Source organism: Ovis canadensis, chromosome 12 (genome assembly GCF_042477335.2).
Source record: "Ovis canadensis isolate MfBH-ARS-UI-01 breed Bighorn chromosome 12, ARS-UI_OviCan_v2, whole genome shotgun sequence".
Classification (NCBI taxonomy): domain Eukaryota; kingdom Metazoa; phylum Chordata; class Mammalia; order Artiodactyla; family Bovidae; genus Ovis; species Ovis canadensis.
Window position 1 is genome coordinate 88484005 of NC_091256.1, and position 26834 is coordinate 88510838.

At 41.1% G+C, this 26834-nt stretch overlaps 1 protein-coding gene across 6 annotated transcripts in view; it reads left to right on the forward strand.

Moving 5' to 3' along the window:
* PTPRC (protein tyrosine phosphatase receptor type C) overlaps nucleotides 1–20616 on the forward strand; it is a 129104-nt gene extending 108488 nt beyond the window's left edge. For all 6 annotated transcript variants that reach the window (XM_069544332.1, XM_069544329.1, XM_069544330.1 and 3 more), the window contains 10 exons: nucleotides 2977–3134; nucleotides 3672–3807; nucleotides 5716–5865; nucleotides 9218–9308; nucleotides 10538–10677; nucleotides 12332–12466; nucleotides 14906–15028; nucleotides 15253–15431; nucleotides 16984–17119; nucleotides 19503–20616. In XM_069544332.1, coding sequence (XP_069400433.1) covers nucleotides 2977–3134; nucleotides 3672–3807; nucleotides 5716–5865; nucleotides 9218–9308; nucleotides 10538–10677; nucleotides 12332–12466; nucleotides 14906–15028; nucleotides 15253–15431; nucleotides 16984–17119; nucleotides 19503–19778 — 1524 coding nt within the window. In that variant the 3' untranslated portion in view covers nucleotides 19779–20616. The remainder of the gene's footprint in view (nucleotides 1–2976; nucleotides 3135–3671; nucleotides 3808–5715; nucleotides 5866–9217; nucleotides 9309–10537; nucleotides 10678–12331; nucleotides 12467–14905; nucleotides 15029–15252; nucleotides 15432–16983; nucleotides 17120–19502) is intronic.
* The last annotated feature ends 6218 nt before the right edge of the window (nucleotides 20617–26834 follow it).

The following is a 26834-nucleotide window of genomic DNA, read 5'->3' on the forward strand; positions in this document are numbered from 1 at the left end:
AGCCACCAAGGTCAAGTAGGTCACAGATGATATTTGTCTGCATCGCATTCAGGTATTTATAATGTTGTCACCCTTGAAGTAGAAAGAGCTCATTAATTGTGTTAAATGAATGACCGAATTATTGAATGAGTGATAAAAATGGTCCTTAGTCTCAGTAGGTTTATTACCATTATGGAAAGAATATACAATGGCCTAGAGACTACTCTAAGAAGTCTAAAGTTCTAACTCTGTAGGAGAAATAAAATGTTCAGGTCAGAAAAAAAAATTGTCAGTGTGCCCTGTTATAATGGTGGTCTTCCCATATATTATTATATGATTCTGCTCATATGGAAAGTCTAGAATAGTCACACTTACAGAGACAAAAGGTTGGTTAGTGATTGTTTGGTACTGAGGTGGGTGAGGCAAGAATAGAGCTGACTGCTAATCTGTATGGGGTTTTTTGGAGAGTCATGAAAATACCCTATAATTAGTGGTAATGCCTTCACAACTCTGTGAATGTAATAAAAACTTTACTCTTTAAAGGAATGTGAAAATATCTTAATAAAGGTATTTAAAAGGGAGGTCCTTATACTGAGATTCGATCCCTGGGTTGAGAAGATTCCCTGGAGAAGGGAATGGCAACCCACTCCAGTATTCTTGCCTGGAGAATCCCATGGACCGAGGAGCCTGGCAGGCTGACCATGGGGTCACACAGAGTCAGACACGCCTGAGCGACTAACACACACACATACACACATAGATCAGTTTGATAGTTTCTTTCAATTCCACTTATTGGAAGTTTCCTCAGTAATCTAAATTGTATTTCCATATGATCCAGATACATTTTGTACAGGGGGAAAAAAATACCAGTTGCCTATTTCTCCTATGGCCTTCTAAAATCTTACGGCATCACTAATAACTGGTAAAGTAACACTCAAAATTCTCCAAGCCAGGCTTCAGCAATATGTGAACCGTGAACTTCCAGATGTTCAGGCTGGTTTTAGGAAAAGCAGACGAATCAGAGATCAAATTGCCAGCATCTGCTGGATCATGGAAAAAGCAAGAGAGTTCCAGAAAAACATCTATTTCTGCTTTATTGACTATGCCAAAGCCTTTGACTGTGTGGATCACAATAAACTGTGGAAAATACTTCAAGAGATGGGAATACCAGACACCTGACCTGCCTCCCAAGAAACCTGTATGCAGGTCAGGAAGCAAGAGTTAAAACTGGACATGGAACAACAGACTGGTTCCAAATAGGAAAAGGAGTGCATCAAGGCTGTACATTGTCACCCCGCATATTTAACTTAGACGCAGAGTACATCATGATAAATGCTGGGCTGGAAGAAACACAAGTTGGAATCAAGATTTCCGGGAGAAATATCAATAACCTCAGATATGCAGATGACACCACCCTTATGGCAGAAAGTGAAGAGGAACTAAAAAGCCTCTTGATGAAAGTGAAGGAGGAGAGTGAAAAAGTTGGCTTAAAGCTCAACATTCAGAAAACGAAGATCATGGCATCCGGTCCCATCACTTCATGGGAAATAGATGGGGAAACAGTGGAAACAGTGTCAGACTTTATTTTTGGGGGCTCCAAAATCACTGCAGATGGTGACTGCAGCCAGGAAATTAAAAGACGCTTACTCCTTGGAAGGAAAGTTATGACCAACCTAGATAGTATATTGAAAAGCAGAGATATTACTTTGCCAACAAAGGTCCATCTAGTCAAGGCTATGGTTTTCCAGTGGTCATGTATGGATGTGAGAGTTGGACTGTGAAGAAAGCTGAGCACTGAAGAATTGATGCTTTTGAACTGTGATGTTGGAGAAGACTCTTGAGAGTCCCTTGGACTGCAAGGAGATCCAGCCAGTCCATCCTAAAGGAGACCAGTCCTGGGTGTTCATTGGAAGGACTGATGTGATAGCTGAAACTCCAGTACTTTGGCCACCTCATGTGAAGAGTTGACTCATTGGAAAAGACCCTGATGCTGGGAGGGATTGGGGGCAGGAGGAGAAGGGGATGACCGAGGATGAGATGGCTGGATGGCATCACAGACTCGATGGACATGAGTCTGAGTGAACTCTGGGAGTTGGTGATGGACAGGGAGGCCTGGCGTGCTGTGATTCATGGGGTCGCAAAGAGTCGGACATGACTGAGCGACTGAACTGAATTGAACTGAACTGAACTGAACAACTAACAACTCTGACCTTGGAGGGCTGTGAAGCCAGTGGTTCATGGCTGAATATATGATGCACTGCAGCCAGGAAGGACCAGTCATAGGTCAGGGTGATGTGTAGAGGCTGATGCCAATCTGGTTACCTTGATTAGTCTGACATTACTCTTCTTCATTAGCTTGGTTACTTCTGATCTGAAAATGATGACCAACCAAGTTGGTAGTTCCTCTTCATACTTGCTTAGAGATTATGAATTATGCGTCTTCTAGTGCTTGCCTTGAAATTGGGGTGAACATGAGCTGTAATCTGGAGCTGACTTTCCCCAGTTCTCTCTCTACTGTCTGAACTGACATTTCTAATGAGAAATACAGCATTAGTCAAATAATTAATCAGACTTTCTTCCTATGATGATAGTCCTGTTTGTCTGCCTACCCAAGAAGAAGTATTCCAAACCATGTGAGAGGAGCTTTTACTTTATTTCTTTTCAATCCCATCCACCAGCCCCCGATTTTATGTGTGTGTTCTTGTGTTTTTACTTGGTTTGTTTTTGGCTTGGCAGCGTGAAAGCTCCTAGCAGTTTCAGCTGCACTTGTCATACAATACTTACCTTCCTGGTAAGTAATTGTTTACCGGTTAGTGCATGCCATCCCTGCATGATGTCTCAATTCCTAGTTATTCATTGGAGAGGAAAATGCAGTCATGAATGAAAAAACAAAAGCTTGCATGAGAAGTGTTTTGTACTGGCCCTCCCTTCCACCTACTTGCTTTCCATGGTTTAAAACATATATGTCATCTAAAAGAAGTATTATCTCCTGACTAGAGAAAAGAAAAGGCAAACGGAAGAGCCGTGACTCACATTCAGTTCACCAGTTGGCCGGACCATGGGGTCCCTGAAGACCCTCACCTGCTCCTCAAGCTGCGCAGGAGGGTGAACGCTTTCAGCAACTTCTTCAGCGGCCCCATCGTGGTGCACTGCAGGTATGTGGATACGGCCCCCGACAGCAGCAGGGCTGTTCACACCTGTGCCCATGGGGCTGTCGGGCGCGGTCTCCCCTTTGGCAACTGTTGCTTCCAGAGAGTCTATGAGAAGAAAGTTAGTGTTCCCCCTGCTTAATCCTTCTGGGCTTTTATTTTATTATATTTTTAAATTTATTTGTTGTTTTATTGAAGGATAATTGCTTTACAGAATTTTGCTGTTTTCTGTCAAACCTCAACACAAATACCATATTCTAACACATATATATGGAATCTGGAAAAATGGTACTGACAGATTTATTTACAGGGCAACAGTGGAGAAACAGAGAGAATAGATTTATGGACATGGGGAGGGGGAGGAGAGGGTGAGATGTAAGGAAAGAGGAACGTGGAAACTTACATTACCATATGCAAAATAGACAGGCAAGGGGAGTTTGCTGTCTGACAGGGGCTCTGGATCAGCCTAACAGGTGGGCAGGGAGGCGGGAGGCGCCCCTGGGCCTCTCTGCTCATTGCCCTGCTGCTCCTTTGTTTGGCCAGCGCTGGCGTTGGGCGCACGGGCACCTACATCGGCATCGACGCCATGCTGGAAGGCCTGGAGGCGGAGAACAAGGTGGACGTCTACGGCTACGTCGTCAAGCTCCGGCGCCAGAGGTGCCTGATGGTGCAGGTGGAGGTATGTTCCAGGCACCGTCCTCACTTTCAGCTTCTGGCTTAAACCTTTTTTCATGGTGGGAGTAGTAACCTTAAAGGAAATCCAAGTTGTTCTCAATCTCAAACAGCTTCTTTCTGTTTCCTGAAAACTCAAGCACCGATCACAGTTAGAAGCATTTTGCATTGGTGGCTGAGAGCACTTGTGGAATAAGGATGACTATAAAGTATATGTTAAAAAATAATGAAATACCATTTACACATCCTAGGCTGGGAAACAATTAAAAATGCCAAAACCCAATTTGTCAGCATTTCATAAAATTAAAACTAGGAAGACCTAATAGTACAGTACAGTGGTTAAGAGTCTGGTTTTTGGAACTAGATTTAGAAGTTTAAAATAGTGATAGTTATTTTTAATACGTGCACTCTTCAACCAGTTTTTAAAGTTCTTGTGCTTCAGTGAAGTCATCCAAATGGAGATAATAAGAGTATTTACCTTACAGAGTTAAGACACAAAAGGCCATCCAAGTAAAGCGCTTACACAAATCCCTCGAACATACATGTAGTCAGTAATTGTAATCGATGACTATTATTGTTGAGAATGCCTGCACTCGACCCAGAGATTCCATACATTGTATGTGCCCAAGAGAAGCATTTCCAAACCTGCACGGCTGGACACACATTCAAGAATGTTCACTGAATTCAGCATTGCTAGGATAACAACGAACGGACAACTTTAAATGCATAGCAGTATGGGAATGGGCCAGCAGAATGTGGGAGGTGGGCTCTGTACACCGTGTTCCGCTGCAGTTGGCAGGGTTAATTGGCCTGTAGCTCTCAGTGTGGGCAGGCCCTCAGATGAGAGCAGGGAGCAAATACAGCCCCCAGATGAAACATATACAGTACAATGTATGCAACTGTTAAGAAAGGACACAGAAATACGGTATTTATAAATACATATATGTTATTGTAGGAGTCTTAAAATGGATCGTCCACTAGAAAAAAAGGAACTATTTCCTTTGGAAAAATAACATAGAATGGAAGGAAACAGTCAAACTAGAGGTGGCGTTAAAGAATCTTGAACTTTATCAGAAATATGTCATTTGTTTAAAAACAGTAAATTCAAATATGATAAAAGTTTAAGGATAGTTAAATCTGGGTTTGGTATTTTATGCTTTCTCGTATATGTGTTAATTGCTCAGTTGTGTCCAACTCTTTGTTACCCCATGGACTGTAGCCGGTCAGGCTCTGCTCTCCATGGGAATCTCTGGGCAAGAATACTGGAGTGGGTTGCCATTCCTTTCTCCAGGGGATCTTCCTAACTCAGTGATTGAACCTGGGTCTCCTGCATTGCAGGCAGATTCTTTACCGTCTAAGCCACCAGGGAAGCCCCACGAACACTGGAGTGGGTAGCCATTCCCTTCTCCACAAGATCTACCCAACCTAGGGATTGAACCTGGGTCTCCCACAAATCAGGCAGATTTTTTCGTATAATCTCTATTTTTAAAAATGCTAGGAAACTTTTAAAAAATGTGTTCCTTGGAACATCAAATTTTTTCCCCTCTCAGATACAGTGTGGAACTTTACAGTTTTATATATTAGTAATTTAACTTACTAACTCAACACTAGTCCTGGGAGGAAGTAACAGATAGTGTTTTTTAACTGTTAGGAATAAAATAGAAGTTATAAGATGCCTAATCTATTTGTGAAGCTATTTTTTTTTTCCTGGCAAAATAATCCAAGATGGAATTTACTCATTTCCTGGAGATCTATGAGTGCCAACTTCCAGATTATTTAAATGTGGCAGATACCAGTGTTCCCTTCCAACTATTGTCTCCCAATGAACCAAATGTGTGGGGGGGTGTACTTTATTTAAATGTGATTCATAGGACTGTAAATGATAAATTAACTCTGTCCTTCCTTGAAATGACAGGCACAGTACGTCTTGATTCACCAGGCCTTGGTGGAGTACAATCAGTTTGGGGAGACGGAAGTGAGCCTGTCTGAGTTACACCCGTACCTGTCTAATATGAAGAAAAGAGACCCGCCCAGTGAGCCTTCCCCGCTGGAGGCTGAGTTCCAGGTAACAGCAGCCACTGGAACCTCTGTCTGTTTCCCAGGCTGTCCTGTGCACGTGGCCTGGCTCTTGTATTTGGGCTTTGCCATAAAACAGCGCACCGATGAGGGAACTAAGACACAGAGAGTTTAAGAGAAATGCCTGAGAGCACAACACTGTTATGTAGGAAACTTGTTTAAATCTAAAAATCAGAATCTGTGGCCAACATGTTAACCATTCCTCGTTAACCTGGTATAAAATAAAGTGTCAAGATAATAGCATATAGCCACAGAATTGGCCCACCAAAGGCAGCGTAGCATCTCACCTTCAACAGCTGCATCTGGTTTCCGTTTGTAAAGGAAATAATTACAGGAGTTTATGACGACTGGGGAACAGGAACTGGCTGGAGCTGGTAGACAGAAACTAAAGGATAAGTACGTGTGTCCTAACCTATTTATTAGGCAATTACTCTGAAAACCAACCTAGGATGTGGCTCACTGTGATTTCAGAGAGTTGGTGTAGCTGTCTCCAGGTTGTCCAGCTGCCACAGAAGTTTTGTTACTTTTCTTTTTCACTTGTAATTTTCAGTTTATCGAATCTTTGTGTGAACTACCAAACTGGTGAATTCAGAGGTTGTCACAACAAGACCAGGAACGTGCTTTTAATCAGATACAGAGTCATTTAATGTTTTGGATCAGAATGGGACTGGGGTAGGACTTGAGATAGTCACCAAGTAACATGATCCAACCTGAAGACTGTACTATGATGGAAAAACCAGCGGACTACCAGCTTGGTCTTCAGTAAGGGGTGTTTTCTCATTCTTGCTCTTTCCACTGCATTTAATTCACTAACTCTGCTGTACTCCATATACACAGACACTGTTTGAAATACTTATACATTTAATCTAAAAATTCATATGTAAAGTCACTAAAAGAAAGAGTAGATTCTTTGAGCAAATATGATTGAGCCTGTGCTTCTAAGCACAAGAGTCAAAGGGATCTGTATGTGGAAGTGGCTAGTGAGTGTGATCCGCACAGGCAGTAACCACAGCTCTGATAGAAACAGTGAAATTGTTCCAGCTTAGCAGAAAGGGAGACAGAAAATGAGAGTGGAGATGGAGGTTGGCTGGTGGGTTAGTGATGGGACATTGAGGCAGTTCCTGTCTAACTGCCTCATCTTTCTTAAGAGCATATGAAGTAAGATCATTGGTTGAGAGTTTGGGGGTGGGGCAGAAGTGAGTCACAAAGAAGAGTTCATGCTCAAGAAAGAGAGAATGATTTAAAATAGTTCTATCAAAGAAGGAAAGCAGTCTCCCAGGTGAAGGGGGTAGGGTGGCCAGAAATTACTGTTGGATCTTTTGAAATTTATGGTCATGAATTTTCCAAGAGAGTCAGCCAGTTGGTTTTTTGTTTGTTTCCTGCAGTAACATTGAGGTTAGAGGCTGTGTGCAGTTGAGTTAGCCACATCTAGCATATTTTAAAGTGGCCAATTGAAAGTTGGGACGTGAAGGAGCTGAGGGTGCTTGCAAGTGAATAATTTAGGGTGGTCAATAAAGAGCATATGAGCCGCAGAAAGACATGTGGTACAATGAGAAAGTCATAAAAGCAATATGCTGAAGGTTTTGATAGGATTGCAGATTACTGAATTGGAGGTGCTAGAATAAATGGCTGGGAACAATGGAGGCAATTTTCCATAGCAGATATGGTGGAAATCATAGCGTTTAAAGTGATGCAATTTTTGGAATGAAACCTGTCTACAAAAGTGGAGTGGAGACTGTGGATGGCTGAAGATTGGAGGAAAATTACAGGAGGTGAAGACATGAGTGTGGTTTGGAACAAAGTGCTGTATTGACTTTGAAAGAAGACACCATAGTTTTTCTAAATGTGTTCATAATATATATACACGCAGACATGTATGTACATACACCTATCTGTATTGTTGGTGGTGGTCAGTCTCTCAGTCACGTCCAGCTCTTTGTACCTCCATGGACTGTAGCACACCAGGCTTCTCTGACCTTTACCACCTCTCAGAGCTTGCCCAAACTCATGTCCATTGAGTCGATGACGCCATCCAATCATCTCATCCTCTGTCGTCCCCTTCCCCTCCTGCCTTCAATCTTTCCCAGCATTAGCATCTTTTCCACTGAGTGTGTAAACTGAGTGTGTGTAACTGTGTGTATAATGGTACTCATCTCCTGCCCTCAATCTTTCCCATCATCAGGGTCTTTCCCACTGAGTGTGTAAAACTGTAAAACTGAGTGTGTGTAACTGTGTGTATAATGGTACTCAACTGTACATGTTGAGCTCCCTCAGTTTAGGCTATTTATCCACTTGAAAGATATTTGTTTAAGTTATTTATTAGGAAGAAAAGGCTGCAGGCAGGGAGATCTTCCGGTAGAAACTGACCTTTGCACAGATATCTAAAGGGCAAGTAGGAGTTAGCAGAGTGACAGAAAGGGACATGGGTAGTCCAGACAGAAAGGGTCATGGGTAGTCCAGGCAGAAAACATGCCTGTGAGTCTCCCGAGAATTCAAAGACAGCTTGGCCCCATCCGAAGGTGGAGGAGTTGGTTTGGCTGCGGTGCCGAGGGCCCTGCAGGAGGTGAGGCTGCAGAGACGGTCGGGGCCACCTCCCGAGAGGCTTCCTGAGCTATGCAGATAGATGTTGGGTCCTTCCTGACAAGGACGGGAAGCTGCCAGAAACCTGAGAGGAACGTGCCCTGTTGTGTTCTAGAAGGATTAGAGCAAGTGAGATTGAAGGTAAAGAGGCCGGCAAAGAGACTGTTGATGTTTTCAAGTGATAAATGAAAGCGATTGTCCTAAGCAGGAGGAGAGAAACGCAGAAGGATTTGAGAGCTTCACCCGGAGATATGACAGCTTTTGCCAACTGATTAGCTACCAGGAGGGAGAGGGGAAGAGTCTGGAGGGCTTAAAGAAATGAAGTGTTGATTATGCAAAGCATGAGCCGAGTCATCTGTGCACGCTTTATCCTGGAGGAGATTTGACTTTGGGTCATTTAAAATAATTTAACATTGTTTTTGCCATATGGAGAATGGTCAATATCTGTACAGTGCTTTTAACTTATAAAAGATCAAACCATACTTTTTTACTATCTAGCACCTCTTCACTGGGAAACATATTCTGTTATGTAATTGTATATGTTCAAATTCACCATGTCAAAGTACTTAAGACCTGAATAGCTAAAAAAAAAAAAAAAAAAGATCAGGGATAAACTTAACAATTGGGACCTTAGGGAATGTACGCAGATTTCACAAAACTTAATGAAATTCTTTTCTTTAGGGAATGTCTTATGCTGCAGTAATAAACTAAACCAGTCATTACATTTTAAAAGGTGTTTCCTTTCTATTTCTTTCTTTCAGAGACTTCCTTCTTATAGGGGCTGGAGGACACAGCATATTGGGAACCAAGAAGAAAATAAGAGTAAAAACAGGAATTCTAATGTCATTCCATGTATGCAGTTTATTTTTATCTTTTGTATCATAGTGAAGTTCTTTGAATTTGTTTAATGTGAGACATACACACAAACCTTTGGGAAGCAACTTTTCAACATTTGCTTGACAGCAGAGAATAGTTATAGGTTATTTAAATTTTAGTTGTAGCAAATACAGTGAACCCCAGACATTCACAATGGACTTTGGAAGACAGACGGTATTGACTGTTTTCTTTTTATCAATTAGTTCAGAAATGAGTTTTCAGAAAGACGTAACCTTTTAAGCCGGGGAAAGGCCAAGTTTTCTTTACAGGTTTTCTCTCATCTTTAGTTTATTGCAGTTATTTACTCCAGGGTAATTGCCAAGTAGAAAATTACATCCTTTTGTTCCCTTTATGTTTTCTATTTATCCCATCCTTACCTCAGGGCAGTTAAAAGTAGGCAGGAAATATGCTATGAACTCTTGATCATCACGTTTAACAGAACAAAACATGCATCTTTTGCTATTTGAGTATACTGAGAGGACCGTGCCTGTACAGCTATAATTTCATTCAGTTGCTAAATAAATATTCATACACTAAAACTAACGTGGAGAAAATAGAACCCAAGATAGACAACCTTGTAAATTGGATCAATGCAGGGTTGACCTAGTTAATTTCTGAAATGGACCTTATGAATACAGTTTAAAATATGGAATTGATGGTGATACAACTAATCAGATCCTTTGATCGGGTTATTCTAAATTTAAGAAATTGAGTAACAGCGAGAAATTACGGACTAAATACTTTCCTCGATAAAATAATTATTTATTTGAGATACTCATTTAATTAAGGTTGTTAATTGACTGTTAATAAGATATAATTGAAAAACTAGGTTTTACCTAAGGTATGTATTTTATTAACGTACAGATGTATTTTTAAAACTTTCATCTATCAGATTTATGCTATTTCATGGAAAACTAAAGTATATGTATTAAATATTGAATAATCATACGAAACGTTACGACATAGAGTTACGTCCTGTGTTTTTTTCCTGGGACTTTCTTGGGATCGATCGCCTTTCAATTAGAGTTAAAAAAAATAATTTGTTAATCAATGAGAATGGAGCAGGATCTCGTTCCATGTAGATCGATAAGTATACACAATGCTGTCTGTCACTTCTAAATGACTTTCTAGTTTCCACGTGACAGTCAAGCAGAGATTTATTTGTTTTTTAAATCGAATTTAAATTTCATGTTTACTTTGCACAGATGACTTTAACAGAGTGGCGCTGAGGCATGAGCTGGAGACGAGCAAGGAGAGTGAGCAAGACTCCGACGAGTCCTCCGATGACGAAAACGACAGCGACCTGGAGGAGATAAACAGATACATCAATGCCTCCTTCATCATGGTACGTCCTCACATTCCCAAACCCGAGGTCCACCTCTAAAGAGATGCATATGTTCTTTCCGCCATGCACTAAGTGATTTTATAAAAGAAGGATGCTGCTAAGTCACTTCAGTCGTGTCTGACTCTGTGCGACCCCAGAGACGGCAGCCCACCAGGTCCCCCGTCCTTGCGATTCTCCAGGCAAGAAGACTAGAGTGGGTTGCCATTTCCTTCTCCAGTGCATGACAGTGAAAAGTGAAAGTGAAGTCGCTCAGTCGCTCTTAGCGACCCCATGGACTGCAGCCTCCCAGGCTCCTCCGTCCATGGGATTTGCCAAGCAAGAGTCCTGGAGTGGGATGCCATTGCCTTCTCTTTAGCTTGACCATATCTATGTACTCATTGATGTGAAAGTTTCCATTTTTAATACTATATCTTAACTTATTGCAATACTTAGACATTAAAACCTAATGAGTTGATACAAAACAATACTGTTAGTTACAATTTATGGCAAATATGACTATAATGTAATTTGAAAAATAATGAAATTCAGCAGAAACAAATATTTGAAAATGTTTATGTATACTCAGATCCCCATATTGCAAGCAGATCCAAGGTTGCTTGTATGTATAGTTAAACCTTTTCATTCAGATTTTCTGAATATTTAAGTGAATCTGTGTCACATACGGTTTTTTTAGTATACTGAGAATTCAAGAAGGGACTTAGGTAATTCAGTACATACTTTTTGCATATTCACTAAGCTGAGTTTATTTCTTTTCCCAATTTTCTTAAATTACATATTCATAGAATATTAGTTATAAGATAGCAGAAAAATGCTGTCTGAGCTAAGTTGCTCAGTTGTGTCTGTCTCTTTGCAACCCCATGGACTGTAGCCTGCCAGGTTCCTCTGTCCATGGGAATTCCCCAGGCAAGAACACTGGAGTGGGTTGCCAAGCCCTCCTCCAGGGGATCTTCCCTCACCCAGGGATTGTACCTAGGTTTCCTACATTGTAGGTTAATTCTGAGCTACCAAGAAGCCCAAGAATCCTGAAGTGGGTAACCTATCCCTTCTCCAGGGAATCTTCCCAGCCCAGGAATCGAATTGGAGTCTCCTGCACTGCAGGCCGGCAGATTCTTTACCAGCTGAGCTACCAGGGGTCCCTAGCAGAAGAATATATAAACATAAATTAGAGGCATGATGAAGACAATTCTGAAATGCTTATGCTTTTTTTTTTAATCATCACATTAAGCTTTTTAAAGGAAAAAATGGTATTTTTGGAGGGAAAAATTTGTTAGTTTTCTAAAATAATATCTTCTAAACTTGATTTTACATTTGTAGCCAAGTATTATCATTAACTATTATCTTTTATAGAGACATTGCGTTCTTTTTGTCACTGTTTTAAAAAACTGAAGTGTAGTTGCTGTACAATATTGTGTTAATTTCTGCTGTACTGCAAAGTGACTCAATCATACATACATACATGTACATACACATGCTCTCGTTATGGTGCTCTTTTCTGTTATGGCTCATCACAGGATGGGACCTAAGAGTCTTAATACTTTTATGTAATAGCACTGACATCGAATTAGGTGACTCTCTTTCCACATGGTTGTCTTAAGAATCCACTATTCCCTCCACAGCAGCACTAACCGGGTCTCAATTTTTTCTTTGTTGAAAGAGTTACTGGAAACCTGAAGTGATGATTGCGGCTCAGGGACCGCTGAAAGAGACCGTTGGTGACTTCTGGCAGATGGTCTTCCAAAGGAAAGTCAAGGTGATCGTCATGCTGACAGAACTGAAGAGTGGAGACCAGGTTTGTGCGTTTGAGAATCTCTTCTTTCGGGTCTTTCTGTCATAAAATCTGATCCTTCTTTCCTGGATCACTTACTGGATGGATCTCTGTATCCCAGTCCCGTGGATCCCCCTGTCACACGGTTCCGTTTGCTCCTTCTCCCCATTTCCCATCCGAGCGCTGGCCTCTGGAGTTTCCACCTGGGTTCTGACCGTGCCTCCTGTTTGCCTCCCCCGGCCCCCGCCAGCTCTGCCCACTGTTCATAGATCGATTGTCTAATAACGCACAGCAACCCTGAGCCTCCCTCTGCTAAATGCAGCAGACCGCGTGAGCAGGGGGCTGCTGAGAACCTACTGTATAGCACAGGGGAAAAAAAGAAGGTGCAACTTGTTTGTAGGACATGCACTGAGTGAAACTTAAAAACGCATTCCAGTATGCGGTGAGAGTGTCCGACTCTCTGCAACCCCATGGACACTGGCCCGCCAGTCTCCTGTCCATGGATTTCCCAGGCAGGACTACTGCAGTGGGTGGCCACTCCCTTCTCCAGGGGATCTTCCCAACCCAGGGATCAAACCCGGGTCTCCTGCACTGCAGGCGGATTCTTTACTGTCTGAGTCACCAGGGGAGGATGCAATAGGAACAGACACAGCTTGATGCTGCTTGGACGAGGCACCTCGAATAGTCACATTCGTAGAGTCAGAAAGCTATTGGTAGGCGCCAGGGGCTGGGGTGCGTGCAGGAGGTGGAGAGAAGATGGAGACTTAGTGTCCAATGGGGACAGAGTTTCAGTTTAGAAAAGTGAAAAGTTGGGGAGATGGATGATGGTGAGAGCTGCCCAACAAGTTGAACTGTGCAGTTAGATATGGTTAGGATACTATGTTTTATATTATGTAACTTTTACCACACACACACACAACAGCCACATCTTTATTCTTTTTTTTTTTTTTGCAGGATAGAAACCCACCTCTTTGATCTGACATTTAAGACCATCAGTAATCAGGCCCAATGTATCTTGCCATATCCTCACGCTTTTATGTTTTCCACACTTTCCGCCCTGGACAAGTAGAGTTACTGACGGAATCTTAACCCAGCATCTGTGCTCTCCTCAGTGAGCTTTAATTTTCTGACATCCCATGCATCTAGATGTACCCTCTTTTTCCATTTTGATCCTCTTCTTCTAGAAAGACAAAACTCCTGAAAACCATATCTAAATCCCGTCTTCTTTATATCCATGTAAGAGTTACTGTCACAAGATTCTATGGTTGGAGGTGAACCTCAGACCTAATTTGATCTTCTGCCTAATGCCTGTTACATATATTTGAGCCTTTTCTTAATATCACAAGTTATCAAGATTTTCCTGGCAGTACATCTTAGTTTTTACCACCTAACACTTTATCTGACATATGGTAAAGCTTATGTAATGAATGTTCTCACCAGTATGCAGTTACACTATATGTGTTCTTTTTTTCTCTCTGCTTTCCTTTCTCCCCTACCTGCGTGCATAGAAAATAGTTTTTTTCTTTATGTTTTTCTGTTTTTCATTTTCCATTTGTTTCTTTTCAAACAACTTTAACTGGAGGAGAATTGCTTTACAATGTTGCCTTCGTTTCCGCTCTGCGGCGTGAATCAGCTGTGAGGATACATATATCCTCTTCTTGAGCCTCCATGCCCACCCGCTGTCCACCCTGTCCGTCATCACAGAGCACCCAGCTGAGCTCCCTGTGTTATACAGCAGCTCCCCACTAGCTATTTTATGTTTTTTTTTTCCTTTTTTTTTTTTTAAGGGATGGGATTCTAGTAATCTTTTCCTTCATGTAAATTGGGAAAGGCAGGGAATGGAACAGGACTTCAGACAGGAATGCCTGTCGTGGTCAGCAACTGTGGGTCTGTAGTTAGCGGAAATCATTTGAGGAAGGAGCAAGTACTTCTGTGATCCACGTGTTTGTCAATCTGACCCTTTCCTCAGATAGTCAGCTGACACAGACAAGATAGAGACGAAGCTTCTAAAGGTGCAGTCTCTTTCCCGCCAGACCCCTGGAGGGACAAGGAGACCTAAGTTCTTGGAGGGGTCATGACAACATCAGCCCCGTCCATCCTTTTTGAAAAGGTGGTGGTGAGGCATGGAAAGGTGGGAAAAGCAAAGCTGAGATCTAGCCTGGGGTGGCAGAGCCATGCCCATGGTGTGCTGGGCACCTTGGCTCTCCCTGGGGTCCTTGCACAAGGTAACACCATGTATCTGTTGGATGGATGTCCAGAATACTTCCAATAGGTTTTAGATTTTTATGAAGAGGACTCAGTTTGACAGCACAGTTAGTCATTTCACATTTAACAGAGCAGAGTGAAGAAGAGCGCGAAAGAGGACAGAGGCAAAGCCGAGATGAGCGCAGTGGCTCTGAGCGCGTTGACAAGCGAACAGAGCGCTTGGGCAGCTGATGCTGAACCACGTTCTCTCTCATCTAGGAAGCCTGTGCTCAGTACTGGGAGGAGGGAAAGCAAACCTACGGAGATGTGGAAGTCCACATGAAGGACACCAACAAATCTTCAGCGTATACCGTCCGTGCATTTGAACTGAGACATTCCAAGGTACACACTCAATTTCAGGAGTATGTGTCTTTGGTATAATTGATCTGGTCGAAAAATTAAGATTCATTGCTCTGTGAGAGCAAAGCAACTCTCTATATAATGCTTTCAGGATAAACTTTTTTTTAATGATTTAAATGAAAGTAACAGGGAGGGAAAAGTAACAATCAACTTATCGAATGGGCGGAGTTTCTCCCTTGAATTCATGTTCCTTCCCCTGGTTTTAGAGGAAAGATCCTCGAATGGTGTACCAGTACCAATTTAATAACTGGAATGGGGAAGAGCTGCCTGCAGAACCCAAAGAATTGGTCTTGATGATCCAGAATCTCAAACAAAAACTTCCCAAGAAGAATTCTCCCGAAGGGAATAAATATCACAGGAATGTGCCTCTTCTCATCCACTGCAGGTTGGTGGGGGTTTCACGGGATATGTTCTAAAACCCACCGTCCTGCTTGACCTCTTGGCTCACACCTCTTGTTAAAGGCGATTTCTCCTAATAGTTAAAAATGCATGACTGCAGTGGAACACGTCTCTCCCACGTGTTCCAGCAGCGCAACTATTGTGGAAATGCAGTAGAAATAACTATATTTTAGTGCGGGAATATTAGGTTATGACTCCCTTAGTATCAGGGGTATTTAATCCCTGACTCAGTGCTAATGCTGAACCCAGAATGTCACCTGTCCTGAATGAAAGAGTGAATGGAAGCATGCGTGGACAGATGGATGGACAGATGTTACATCTTATTTCTACCTTCACAAGTGCGTTGAGCCACTCTGCTAGTTGTCAGTGGAATCCAGAAGACTGAATGTTTTGCCTCCAATAGACATATCTTATTTATTAGCTGAAATCTCATACTTAGCAGCTTTGATTTGAAACCCATTACTTGACTCCCTAAATAGAGCCCCAAAGGCAAAGATTTTAATAAAATACATAATAATACTTGATTTTATTGAATTTATGTTATGCAGACCCTTACGTTTCATCTGTGATAGGTGTCCACCTTAAATAAGAGGTTTGAAAGAAGGATGCAAGCTGTAAACTATTTACATAAAATGTTACACTAAATTAGAAATTAAAATAGTAAAGTAAGATCAGAAACGTAAATCTAGCGAAGTGCTTAAAAGAAATGAGGCTTTTTGAGAAAACCTCATTATTATTATTAGAATTGCATATACTACAACCAAGCCCTTAAACAAGTACTACTTTGGGGCATTTATTTGAGTTTTCAAAGGTAAAATTTACATGGAAAGAAAACTAAAGAAAGAAAGTTTAGTATTTAAAACTGTACGTGTTTCTTAGGGGACAGATGAGTACCTACTGTACATTCCTTGGTTATTTACATCAAAAATCTTCCAATCATATTCTTTAAATTGAATTTTTATTATAATGTAACATGCCTCTCACAGTTTAATAAGTGATTTGACTGCCCTCTCCTTAATGAGTAATTTCACTAGGTATCCTTTTCCTGTTGGTGCAGAATTGTTAACGTTTGTGAGAAAAAAAAAAAAAAAGCACTAGAGAGGCAGCAGAGAGGAGAGAAGGTACGTGGTTTAGTAATTTACCATACATCAGGTCCAGTTTTTTGGATTCATCACTTTCTAGCCATGCCTTTATCTTCCCTAAATTCCAGTATTTTCATCTATCAAACTGGCTTTATGATATGTGTCTTAACAACTTCATGTATAAATTAAAGTGCATGGTAATTAGTAAAGTACTAAACAGGAGAAAGTATATTTTTAAAGTGTAGGTTTTTAAACTAAAGGACTATTGTATTCCCAGGTTGAGAAAGTTTGCATAAACCACGCATTTAGCAGGAACGTTCTGCTCTTAAAGAGACGGGAATAAAATAATCACAGTAAACCTGAAGCAAAGAGTGTATTCTTATCTCTGATTTTTATCCCAATATCACTTTCTTCATAAACTGTAGCATTTAAAAAAATCTTTTCTTTCTTTTATAGAGATGGATCTCAGCAAACAGGAGTATTTTGCGCGTTGTTCAACCTCTTGGAAAGCGCTGACACAGAAGAGGTGATAGACGTGTTTCAAGCTGTGAAGTCGCTCCGCAGAGCTCGGCCAGGAATGGTCCCCACCTTCGTAAGTGTGCCGCACGCTTTTAGCGTGTTTTCCCTGTTTGCTTCCTCTCTCTCCTCTCACACCCCCCCCCCCCCCCCCCGCATCCTCTCCTTTCTGTTCCTTCTCTTCTATTTACTTTTCTAGTCTTCTCTTTTAAAATTGCATTTTACATGATGGTTCATTGGATTTACATTGGATTGTTATCAGTATAAATAAGAGACCTAACGGGAGTTTGCCAGCAATGCGTGGTGGTGGTTCATGAAGAACACTTTATTTACAAGCTCATGAATCCCCCCCACCCCTCCATTGCCAATCTTGAATCAGTTTGTGTTGCTGTACCTCAAACCGCCCCGGCGTTTAGGGACTGAAGAAAGGTGACATTTATTATAGTTCAATCATCTGTTTGGTCAGTTGAATAGTCCTGCTGCTCACACCAGGCTCAGCCAGCCCGGACCAGGCTCCCTCATGTGTCTGCTGTCGCTGGTGTGTCCACTGAGAGTTGGCTTGTCCAGAGGGACCTTGAGTGCCCCTGGGCTGGCAGTTGGCTGGCATTTAGCTGTGGCAACAGGGGTGTGTGGATTGCATGTCTGTTCTGGTCCAGACGTGTTCCCATAAAGGCAGCAGAATTCCTGCAGAGTGAGACCCCTGAGGGCCCATGCTTGGGACTGGCATGTGTGTTCCTCTGCATTTTATTACCTGAACAGGTCACAAGGCCAGCTCAGGTGTAGGGGTGGGATAGACTCGCCTTTTGCCCAAAGGGCCTGCAAAGTCAGGTTCCTAAGAGGTGTGGATGCCACCGAAAGTGGGGTCTGACTGCTCGCCACTCAGATGCAGTAAAGAGGCTGGGCTGGCAGGAAGGAAAGTGTGCTTTATCTTGGAGGCTGGCACCTGGAGCAGCGGGGAGGTGGACGCCTGTCCAAAGCCAGCTCCCCCCCTCCACTGACAATCAGCGGGCAACAGCTTTCATAGACTAAGGGTGGGGACTACATGCAAACACAGCACAGTCAGCTCTCACAGTCATCTTCAGACTGGTCATCGGTGGTCTGACCAGCATCGTCTTGATTGTTTTAAGTGCCGGTAGTCTTCAGTTCCATGGCAGGTTTCTTCCCGTTTCTCTGAGGCCAATTCTCAGAATTGTGGCAGCTTTTGTTATGGCTACAGTCCGGTTACCCTGTAGTTAACTTCTCCACCTGGCGGGGGTTTCACTGTCTGTAAGACAGCTCACAGGACATGGCTCGGAATACCATCTGCAGCCCGTGAAGAGGAACTGAAGGGCCTTGACTGTGCTTAATGACGGAACCATTGTCATTTAGTCTGCTTTGCCTGTTCTCCTTTGTTTCTCGCTTCTCTGATTAAACTTCTCCTTTGCCTAAGGTTTTCCCACCGACCAAGGGCAAGCAGAGGACTGGGGTCCGGGGGATGAGGACCACAGGCTCCTGCTCTGTTTCATGGGTACAGAGAGGCTGTTGAATGAGCATTGTGCTTATCAACCCGAGTTGTGTCCTAAGTGTAGTGACCACAGGTGATGGTCTGGGAGCCAGGCACTCGTCACAATGCAGACTTAACCACTCACCCAAGCACGGGCGGCCCTTACTTGTGCATGACCTTGACCTTGCATGCATTGATGTTAAAAGTATACCGAGTGCCTGCTATGTGCTTTTGCCATTAAGAGACTCACTGTTTAGTGTGAGGAAAAGGCAGACCTATACTAAGCAATGCCATACATGAAATGACAGAGAAATTATTAGGTGGTGCGGTGGTAGAGTCCGCCTGCCAGTGCAGGAGTTGCAAGAGACCTGGGTTTGATCCCTGGGTCAGGAAGATCCCCTGGAGAAGGACATGGCTACCCATTTCTTCTCCATTCCTGCTTATAAAATTCTGCAGACCGACGAGCTTGGCGGGCTACTGTCTGTGGGGTCGCAAAGAGTTGGACACGATTGAGTGACTGAACACATGAGTGAAATGATGGAGAGATCACTAGAACGTGAATGAGGGCACTGAATTTAAGCCGAGGGGCTCAGACTGGCTTTCTGCAGACTCTGGATTGGATGCCAAGTGATATGTAGGCATGAATCAAGAGAATGGGCATTCAAGATGGGGTCCTTTGCAAAAGCTTAGGAACGAGATGCCCCCTTATGGCCTGAGAGGGGACCAATCACCGATTTGGTGTGGCTACAAGGTCAGTCCTGAAGACTGCCTTGCAGTCAGTCCTTCAGAACCCTAAGGAGAGTGAGTCATTTAAAACAATCTTTTTTATGAAAACAGACAGGAATAGTTTTCTGTTACCCAGAGTTTTCCACACGTAAATGATTAAGTCTTGTTCATTTTCATCTGATGTTAACAGAAAAAAAGAAAAAAGGACATAACCTCTTTTGCGTAATCCCTGGCTTCTTCCCTTTGCTAGGAGCAATACCAATTCCTGTATGACGTCATTGCTAGCACCTATCCCGCCCAGAATGGACAAGTAAAGAACAGCAAGCATCCAGAAGATAAGGTTGAAATTGATAACGAGGTGGACAAAGCTAAGTCGGATGCTAACTGCACAAGCCCCCCGGAGGCCCTGGAGAAGACTCCCGAAGGAGACAAAGAGGCTGGAGGCACCAAACCTACGGAGGGTGCTGAGGAGCCGGAGCATGCCGCCAACGGCCCAGCAAGTCCCGTTTTAACTCAGAGTGTATAGGAAAGAAGACGCGGGGCAGCTCCCATCCCCGGATTCAAGGTTGTTTCTATTTTTCTAGAACCAGAGAGGCAAAATAGATACACAGTGGATTCATGAAGGGCATGGACTGGGGTTTGTGGGAGGCTTTTGTTTTACAACTGTAGAAAAATATTTAAGACAGTTTTGCTGAAGCATTTTTGTACAGTCTTGTGCTTATTTTAAGTTTTATCCATCTCTATCATCCAGCAAGAAGCAGCTTGTTTGTAGTCTTTGTGTGTGTGTGTGTGTGTGTGTATGTGAAAGAGAAAGAGGCAGAAACAGACAGACACAGGGGTTGAATTGGAGGATGCTTTTGAGTAAATCTAAGTGCTCTGAAAATCTTTGCCATTTTGGTTTTGAAGAAAAATGACGGTATTTTATACTAGAAATATTAACTTCTCTCAAAGGTTCTATTTTTTTAAAATCATAAATTGTGTGTGTGCTGCCAGTAAGTAGGACATGTACATTTCTAGAACGACCTCAAGATGGCCTCCTTGTCCTGCTGAAATACATCTTATGATTTCCTATTTTACTTCCAGAATAGACATAAAAATAGAATGTGTGTACTACAGGAAAGTTAAGTAAATTAACATTTGGAAATCTTATATTCCATATGTTAGCATTTAGTCCAATATTTCAGGCTTATTTAATCTAATTTAAAATTTCAAGAAAGCCTATCCTGTTATCTTCATATGCTGTTTATAATTTTGAAGCACGGATTATTCTCACATGTATAATACGTGAAATTCATTGCTTGATACTTTTGACCCAAAACTATGTGTTTGCTACAATTGAGCTTCAATAAACACCTTTAAATAAATGTAATGTGTATTCAATCCTTAGGACAAAAGTAGAGTCATTAGAATCGATTTGTGCTAAGTATTTACATAGGAAGCCTAACATACCTATTTTTATGGAATAAGACATTGCTAGGAGGTATATAATATTGCGCAGGCATATTTTTCATCGTTAAGTTTGTACTTGTCTTTCACTGAAATGAATTTACTTTGAATTTCTCAAATATTTAGACTACTTTTTTTACCATGAGTTGGTAACAGCAACCACAATAAAATCCAACTAGTATCTTTTCTTGGATATAATGTATTGTATCACATGTTCATATATGAACTATGTAAGCACGTATTAAAATACAGCCTTTTTGCAGTTAACATTTGTGTAACAACTTTATAGGTCTCATTTTATAAAAGATCTATAGTCTAATAATTGTTTGGGATCTGAAAAAATTCAAGAAAAGGTAACAAACAAAACCCTTTGTATTGAATTCCACATCAGTTTATTATATTAGTCACAAACTTCCTCTGAGTTGGCGTGGTTTTATACATCTTCACTCTCTTGACTAAGTTCAAGTGTCTCAACTATGCATATTCAATTGTTTTCCATTCAGCTCACATTTGTCTTACGTTCAGACTTCTATTTCTTTTATTACTGTACACACAAAATTAGCAATAAATATTTACCTTATTTTATAGTACTGTGCCATTAACTTATGAGAAGTGAATTTTAGAATGAAGCCAGTTTCTAATTTACGTTGTTTAGTTACTAATGAAACAAGAGGTTTTAGGAGTCAGCAGCTATGAGCTCCAGAAAGAAAGAAAACTGGCCTTCACTTTTTCATTCAAACTCTGTACCTCAGTTTCTTTCATAGAAACTTGATCAGTTGCCATTTATACTACAGTAGAGTTAAAATTTAGAGTTATTTATTTATTTATTTATTTTGAGATTTCAGCTGCAAGTGGCATCTTCAAAATGTGAACGTTGTGTGTTTAAATGTGTATTTTCCACTTGAGTCCATCCTTTTGAGAAGACACAAAATAAATTCTTAAATAGTAATTTCTCTTATCAATAGTTTAACAGAAGCAAACTAGAAACATGTTTTTCTTCTGCACACAAGAAGGTGCGGTAAAGGATGAGCTGGGGGAGTGGTCCGACAGAAGGTTCATTACTCCTAAGACGTTAACATTTTACTATGAAAAATGAATCTTTGCAGACAAGAAGTATATATTTTAACATCTTTAAGCAAAGATAAAACTGTGTGAAATATTAGCTGAATGTCTTTGCAATGATACTTTTTTAAATGTAAGCTTTTAGCTTTTACTCAAAATTGTAATACTTAACAGGGCTTCCTTCACCAGTGGCTCAGACAGTGAAGAATCTGCCTGCATTGTGGGAGACCTAGATGGCTTTTAGAACTCTAATACTTACACAGTGATACTTTCATATCTATTTTTGTTCTTGCTAAAACATTGCATATGAAGCTTGTTATTTCTTATAACTAATTAGAACTGATCTTTTAAATTTAGTTTTTAATTTACTCTGGAGATTTGTTATAAAATGTTCTCATAGCACTCTATTAGGTCCAAGAAAGTGGGTGGTAATTGCCCCGGCTAATTGCAACAAATCTCTTGATATAAAGACCTTCAAAATGCACAACTTCAAAGGAAAAGACTATCTGTTAAAATGAGTATAAAAGGCTATGCTTTCATTCTCTTGTACACATTTTACAGTTGGAAGGGTCTAAAGGTTCTTCAAAAGATATGCTCAAATTTGTGATTTTTTTTCATTTCCTATTTCAGGTGAAAAGATTTATTCTGCTAAATGTCCATTTTCTACAGTCCTTCTTTTGTAAAGTGTTGGTTGCTCAGTCGTGCCTGACTTTTTGTGACCCCATGGACTATAGCTTGCCAGGCTCTTCTGTTCACAGATTTCCCCAGGCAAGAATACCGCAGTGGGTAGCCATTCCCTTCTCCAGAGTATCTTCCCAACCCAGGGATCAAACTCAGGTCTTTTGCTTTGCAGGTGGATTCTTTACCATCTGAGTCAACAGGAAAGACCCTTCTTTTGCAAACCTCTTTACATTTTCTTGGATCAATACTGATCTAATCAAGGGGGTTTACATCCTGTATCATTTCAAAATAAATAGAAATATTATTACTATGATAACATTTATTGAGGTATAATTCATGCGAGGCATTTTATTTATTTTATCTGCATTTGTTTCTCTAGATAAATTTTATGCTGCGCATGCTCGTAATATCTCCATTTTATAGGTGAGGAGTTGAGTCTTAGAGAAGGTAGGTGCCTGGCTTGTTATAACACATTTGGCAAATAATAGACTCAGGGTTTAACCAGCTCTTCCTGACATCATAGTCTGTGTTTTGCCCTTCTGCCTTCCCAGGTATTAACTTTGTTCATGTGTTTTGAAAAATCAGTGGAAAAAACAGTCTAAACTTATTTGCTGTCTTTATCCCATGATAAAAACAAAACCAAAATCACGTGAAATGGCTCTCTCAACAACACTGTACAATGTAGTAGGCTTAGCTGAACTCATAACATTGAAATTATTATCCAAAAACATGTCCATCAGCAGATGAATGGATAAGAAAGCTGTGGTACATATACACAATGGAGTATTACTCAGCCGTTAAAAAGAATTCATTTGAATCAGTTCTGATGAGATGGATGAAACTGGAGCCGATTATACAGAGTGAAGTAAGCCAGAAAGAAAAACACCAATACAGTATACTAACACATATATATGGAATTTAGGAAGATGGCAATGACGACCCTGTATGCAAGACAGGGAAAGAGACACAGATGTGTATAACGGACTTTTGGACTCAGAGGGAGAGGGAGAGGGTGGGATGATGTGGGAGAATGACATTCTAACATGTATACTATCATGTGAATTGAATCACCAGTCTATGTCTGACGCAGGATGCAGCATGCTTGGGGCTGGTGCATGGGGATGACCCAGAAAGTTGTTATGGGGAGGGAGGTGGGAGGGGGGTTCATGTTTGGGAATGCATGTAAGAATTAAAGATTTTAAAATTTAAAAAATAAAAAACTAAAATTAAAAAAAAAAAAAAGAAATTATTATCCAAAAACAAACACACTCTTAAACATCCCTGGGAAAGGATTGTCCTCATAACGCACATAAACAAAGATCACCTCATCACTGGAGTGAGTGCCAGGAAATAAAAGCCAACAATAAATCTCAAATGTCATTGTTCCATTGTCTCTCAGTTTGGTGATCAGAACAAGTTCTTACTGTTTAGATCACATTTCAGGATGTTTGTCAGACGACTCATCAATCAGTATCTGAAACATGTTAACAGAGCACCATAAAATGCAAACCACATTTATGGAGATTATGACTCATTCCCCATCTCTGGTGAGTGAGTCCACGGGCGCTTGGTTCTTCTGACCTGTTGCTGCTCAGTCACTAAGTTGTGTCTGTCTCTGTGACCCCATGGACTGCAGCATGTCAGGTGTCTCTGTCCTTCACTATCTCCAGGAGTTGGCTTAAATTCATACCCATTGAGTTGGTGATACCATCCAACCATCTCATCCTCTGCCACTCCCTTCTCCTCCTGCCTAATCTTTTCCAGCATCAGGGTCTTTTCCAAAGACCATTTGATCCATCAGGGAAGCCCTGCCAATGACCTAGCTGTCCCCAAACTTAGGATACCAGGGATTTGGAAGTAGGCTTCCTGTGTAAAAGAACACAGAAATTCCCCTCTAGAAAAATTTCCCTCTGGATTCATATGTTCTTTTTAACCATAGTATAAGTGGGACCTCTGGGATGTTATATTTATATATTTCCCTTGAACGGAGAACTTACTGGACTCAATAGAACTTCTTAGGTATAACAAACCCCACCAAGAGAGGCTGATAACCTGTCAAAGAATAAGAATATCCTCCTGAAGTTTTATGGATTGCATGATGTCACCATGCTCACTCTGTAAGGCGGGGAGAAGGTTAGGCAGTAGGGAGGGAAAGAGTCTGTGCCCTGTCAATATTTCCAATGAAAGATGGGATGGAGTTGAGTTGCCCACAGAACTTGCCCCCATTTTTTAACATGGGCTCAAGGAAGGGGTTTCCTCAAGATGTGCTTAGATAACTGCAGATTGAGAATTTTTCCTGGCAATTAATAATTTACATTTTTCATTAGTTCAGACTAAATCATCCCTCATGAATTATGTGGCATGACTTTTGTCACATGTTATGAGTTATAAAACAGTGGAGAATTGAATTAGTACATTTATAAGAAATTGATGAGTAGTAAATCCCTTTATAAGGGGGTCTCCATTTATATTTAATCATTGGCTCTCATTGTGTGGACATTCTAAAGACAGGGATAGAAAACAGGATATGCAGAAGATTTAAAGCTAAAAGTTGGGTATTTGTCATAACTTGGGGGTAGCGGTGGGATGAGCTGGGAAACTGGGATTGGTGTATGAAATAGATAGCTAATAAAAATGAAATGGCTAAGTAAGGTGCACCTATTGTATAGGACAAGGGGCTGCACTCAACTCCGGGGTAGGAAGGAAATCTAAAACAGAGGGAATATATGTGTATGTGTAGCTGATTTTGGAGAAGGCGATGGCACCCACTCCAGTCCTCTTGCCTGGAAAATCCCATGGACCGAGGAGCCTGGTAGGCTGAGGTCCATGGGGTCGCACAGAGTCGGACGTGACTGAAGTGACTTAGCAGCAGCAGCTGATTTACTTTGCTATGCAGTATAAATGAATACAACACTGCAAAACAACTGAAGTCCAATAAAAAAATTATACAAAAATAAATGTGCAAAAAAAAAAAAAAAACAACTTACTCAACTGCTGTCTAGTATCTGCTTTGAGTTACTTTGGATTGACTCAGCAGATACTCTCCCATTGTTTCTCCTGCGTTGTAGTGGGTCTTCATAGACAATAGCAGAGAACAGTTAGCTGGCTATGTAAGGTAATGCTCTGCCGAACCTCTTAGCAATGATTATTTTTACATTTTTTAAAACGTGTTTTACCCCTCTTACACTATTGTGTCTCTGAGGATGCACTCTGATTAGGTTACAAATCTTTAATAATCCATTAGACCTTTGTCCTAGGAGCTTCATCCTGACCTTCCTCCCACACTCTTTTGGAATGTCCAATAACCCTAAAGAACTCCCTCCTGGGGGACCCAAGTATGCCACCACCACCACACGCGACCACAGTTAGTTCGACATCCAAGAAATACTTTGTCTCAACAGCCAGAGTCATGTGAATTATGAGAGAAAGTAGGTATCAGTGATATAAAAGCAGTACACTTTCATCTGGATTTTTCAATGTGTGTGCAAGCGTGTGGGTTTCCCTTCATATAGTCTAACGTTTCTCATCTGAGCTCACAGTTGGTTTTAGTTTTATAAAATGACTTCTTAAATGAAACAAGTTATTTCTGTAAATAAAACAGGCTTTGGCAGTATTCTCTTTGTTTAGAGTAGCATTAAATCATGGAAGTCAAATTTCTCTTTGATGAGAGTCAGTGGTAAATAAACTCTATTTGTTCTTGCAAGAAGTAGCAAAATATTTATTCACAATTTAAATACAAGAAGTTAAAAAAGGTCAAAATCAGTGACAAGTTTAGGCAAATTACTAAAATCCACTCTTTCTCTCTACAGATTTGTATAGTGTATTTTAATCCAATGCCCTGTAGTCATTCAGAGAACATGTGAATTTCAGAAATAAAGTCAACTCTAAATTTATACAATGTTAAAGGAAGAGATTAATTTTATTTAGCATTGCAAGATGACATACTTTGTAAATAATTCATTACTTAATGTCATTCTACATTTACACATTTTTCATGTGGAGATTTACATATAAGATGTCTTTCTAGGAATATTATCTGAGATTTGTGTTTTATGTAGCAGCTAAAATTATTACAAGTGCAAGACATGTTTTGATATGAATTTTGACAAGAGGAAAAAAGAAATGGGAGTGGTCTGGAATTTCCACGGAGAGCTCTGGTCTTCCTTCTCTCCGTGCATTCCCGTCACATGCTTGTCTGGAGCATCACCAGCTCCTTGGCCACCAGACCTCCTACCCTCAATTCAGTTCAGTTCAGTTCAGTCGCTCAGTCGTGTCTGACTCTTTGTGACCCCACGGACTGCAGCACACCAGGCTTCCCTGTCGATCACCTAGTCCTGGAGCTTGCTTAAATTCATGTCCATCAAGTCAGTGATGCCATCCAACCATCTCATCC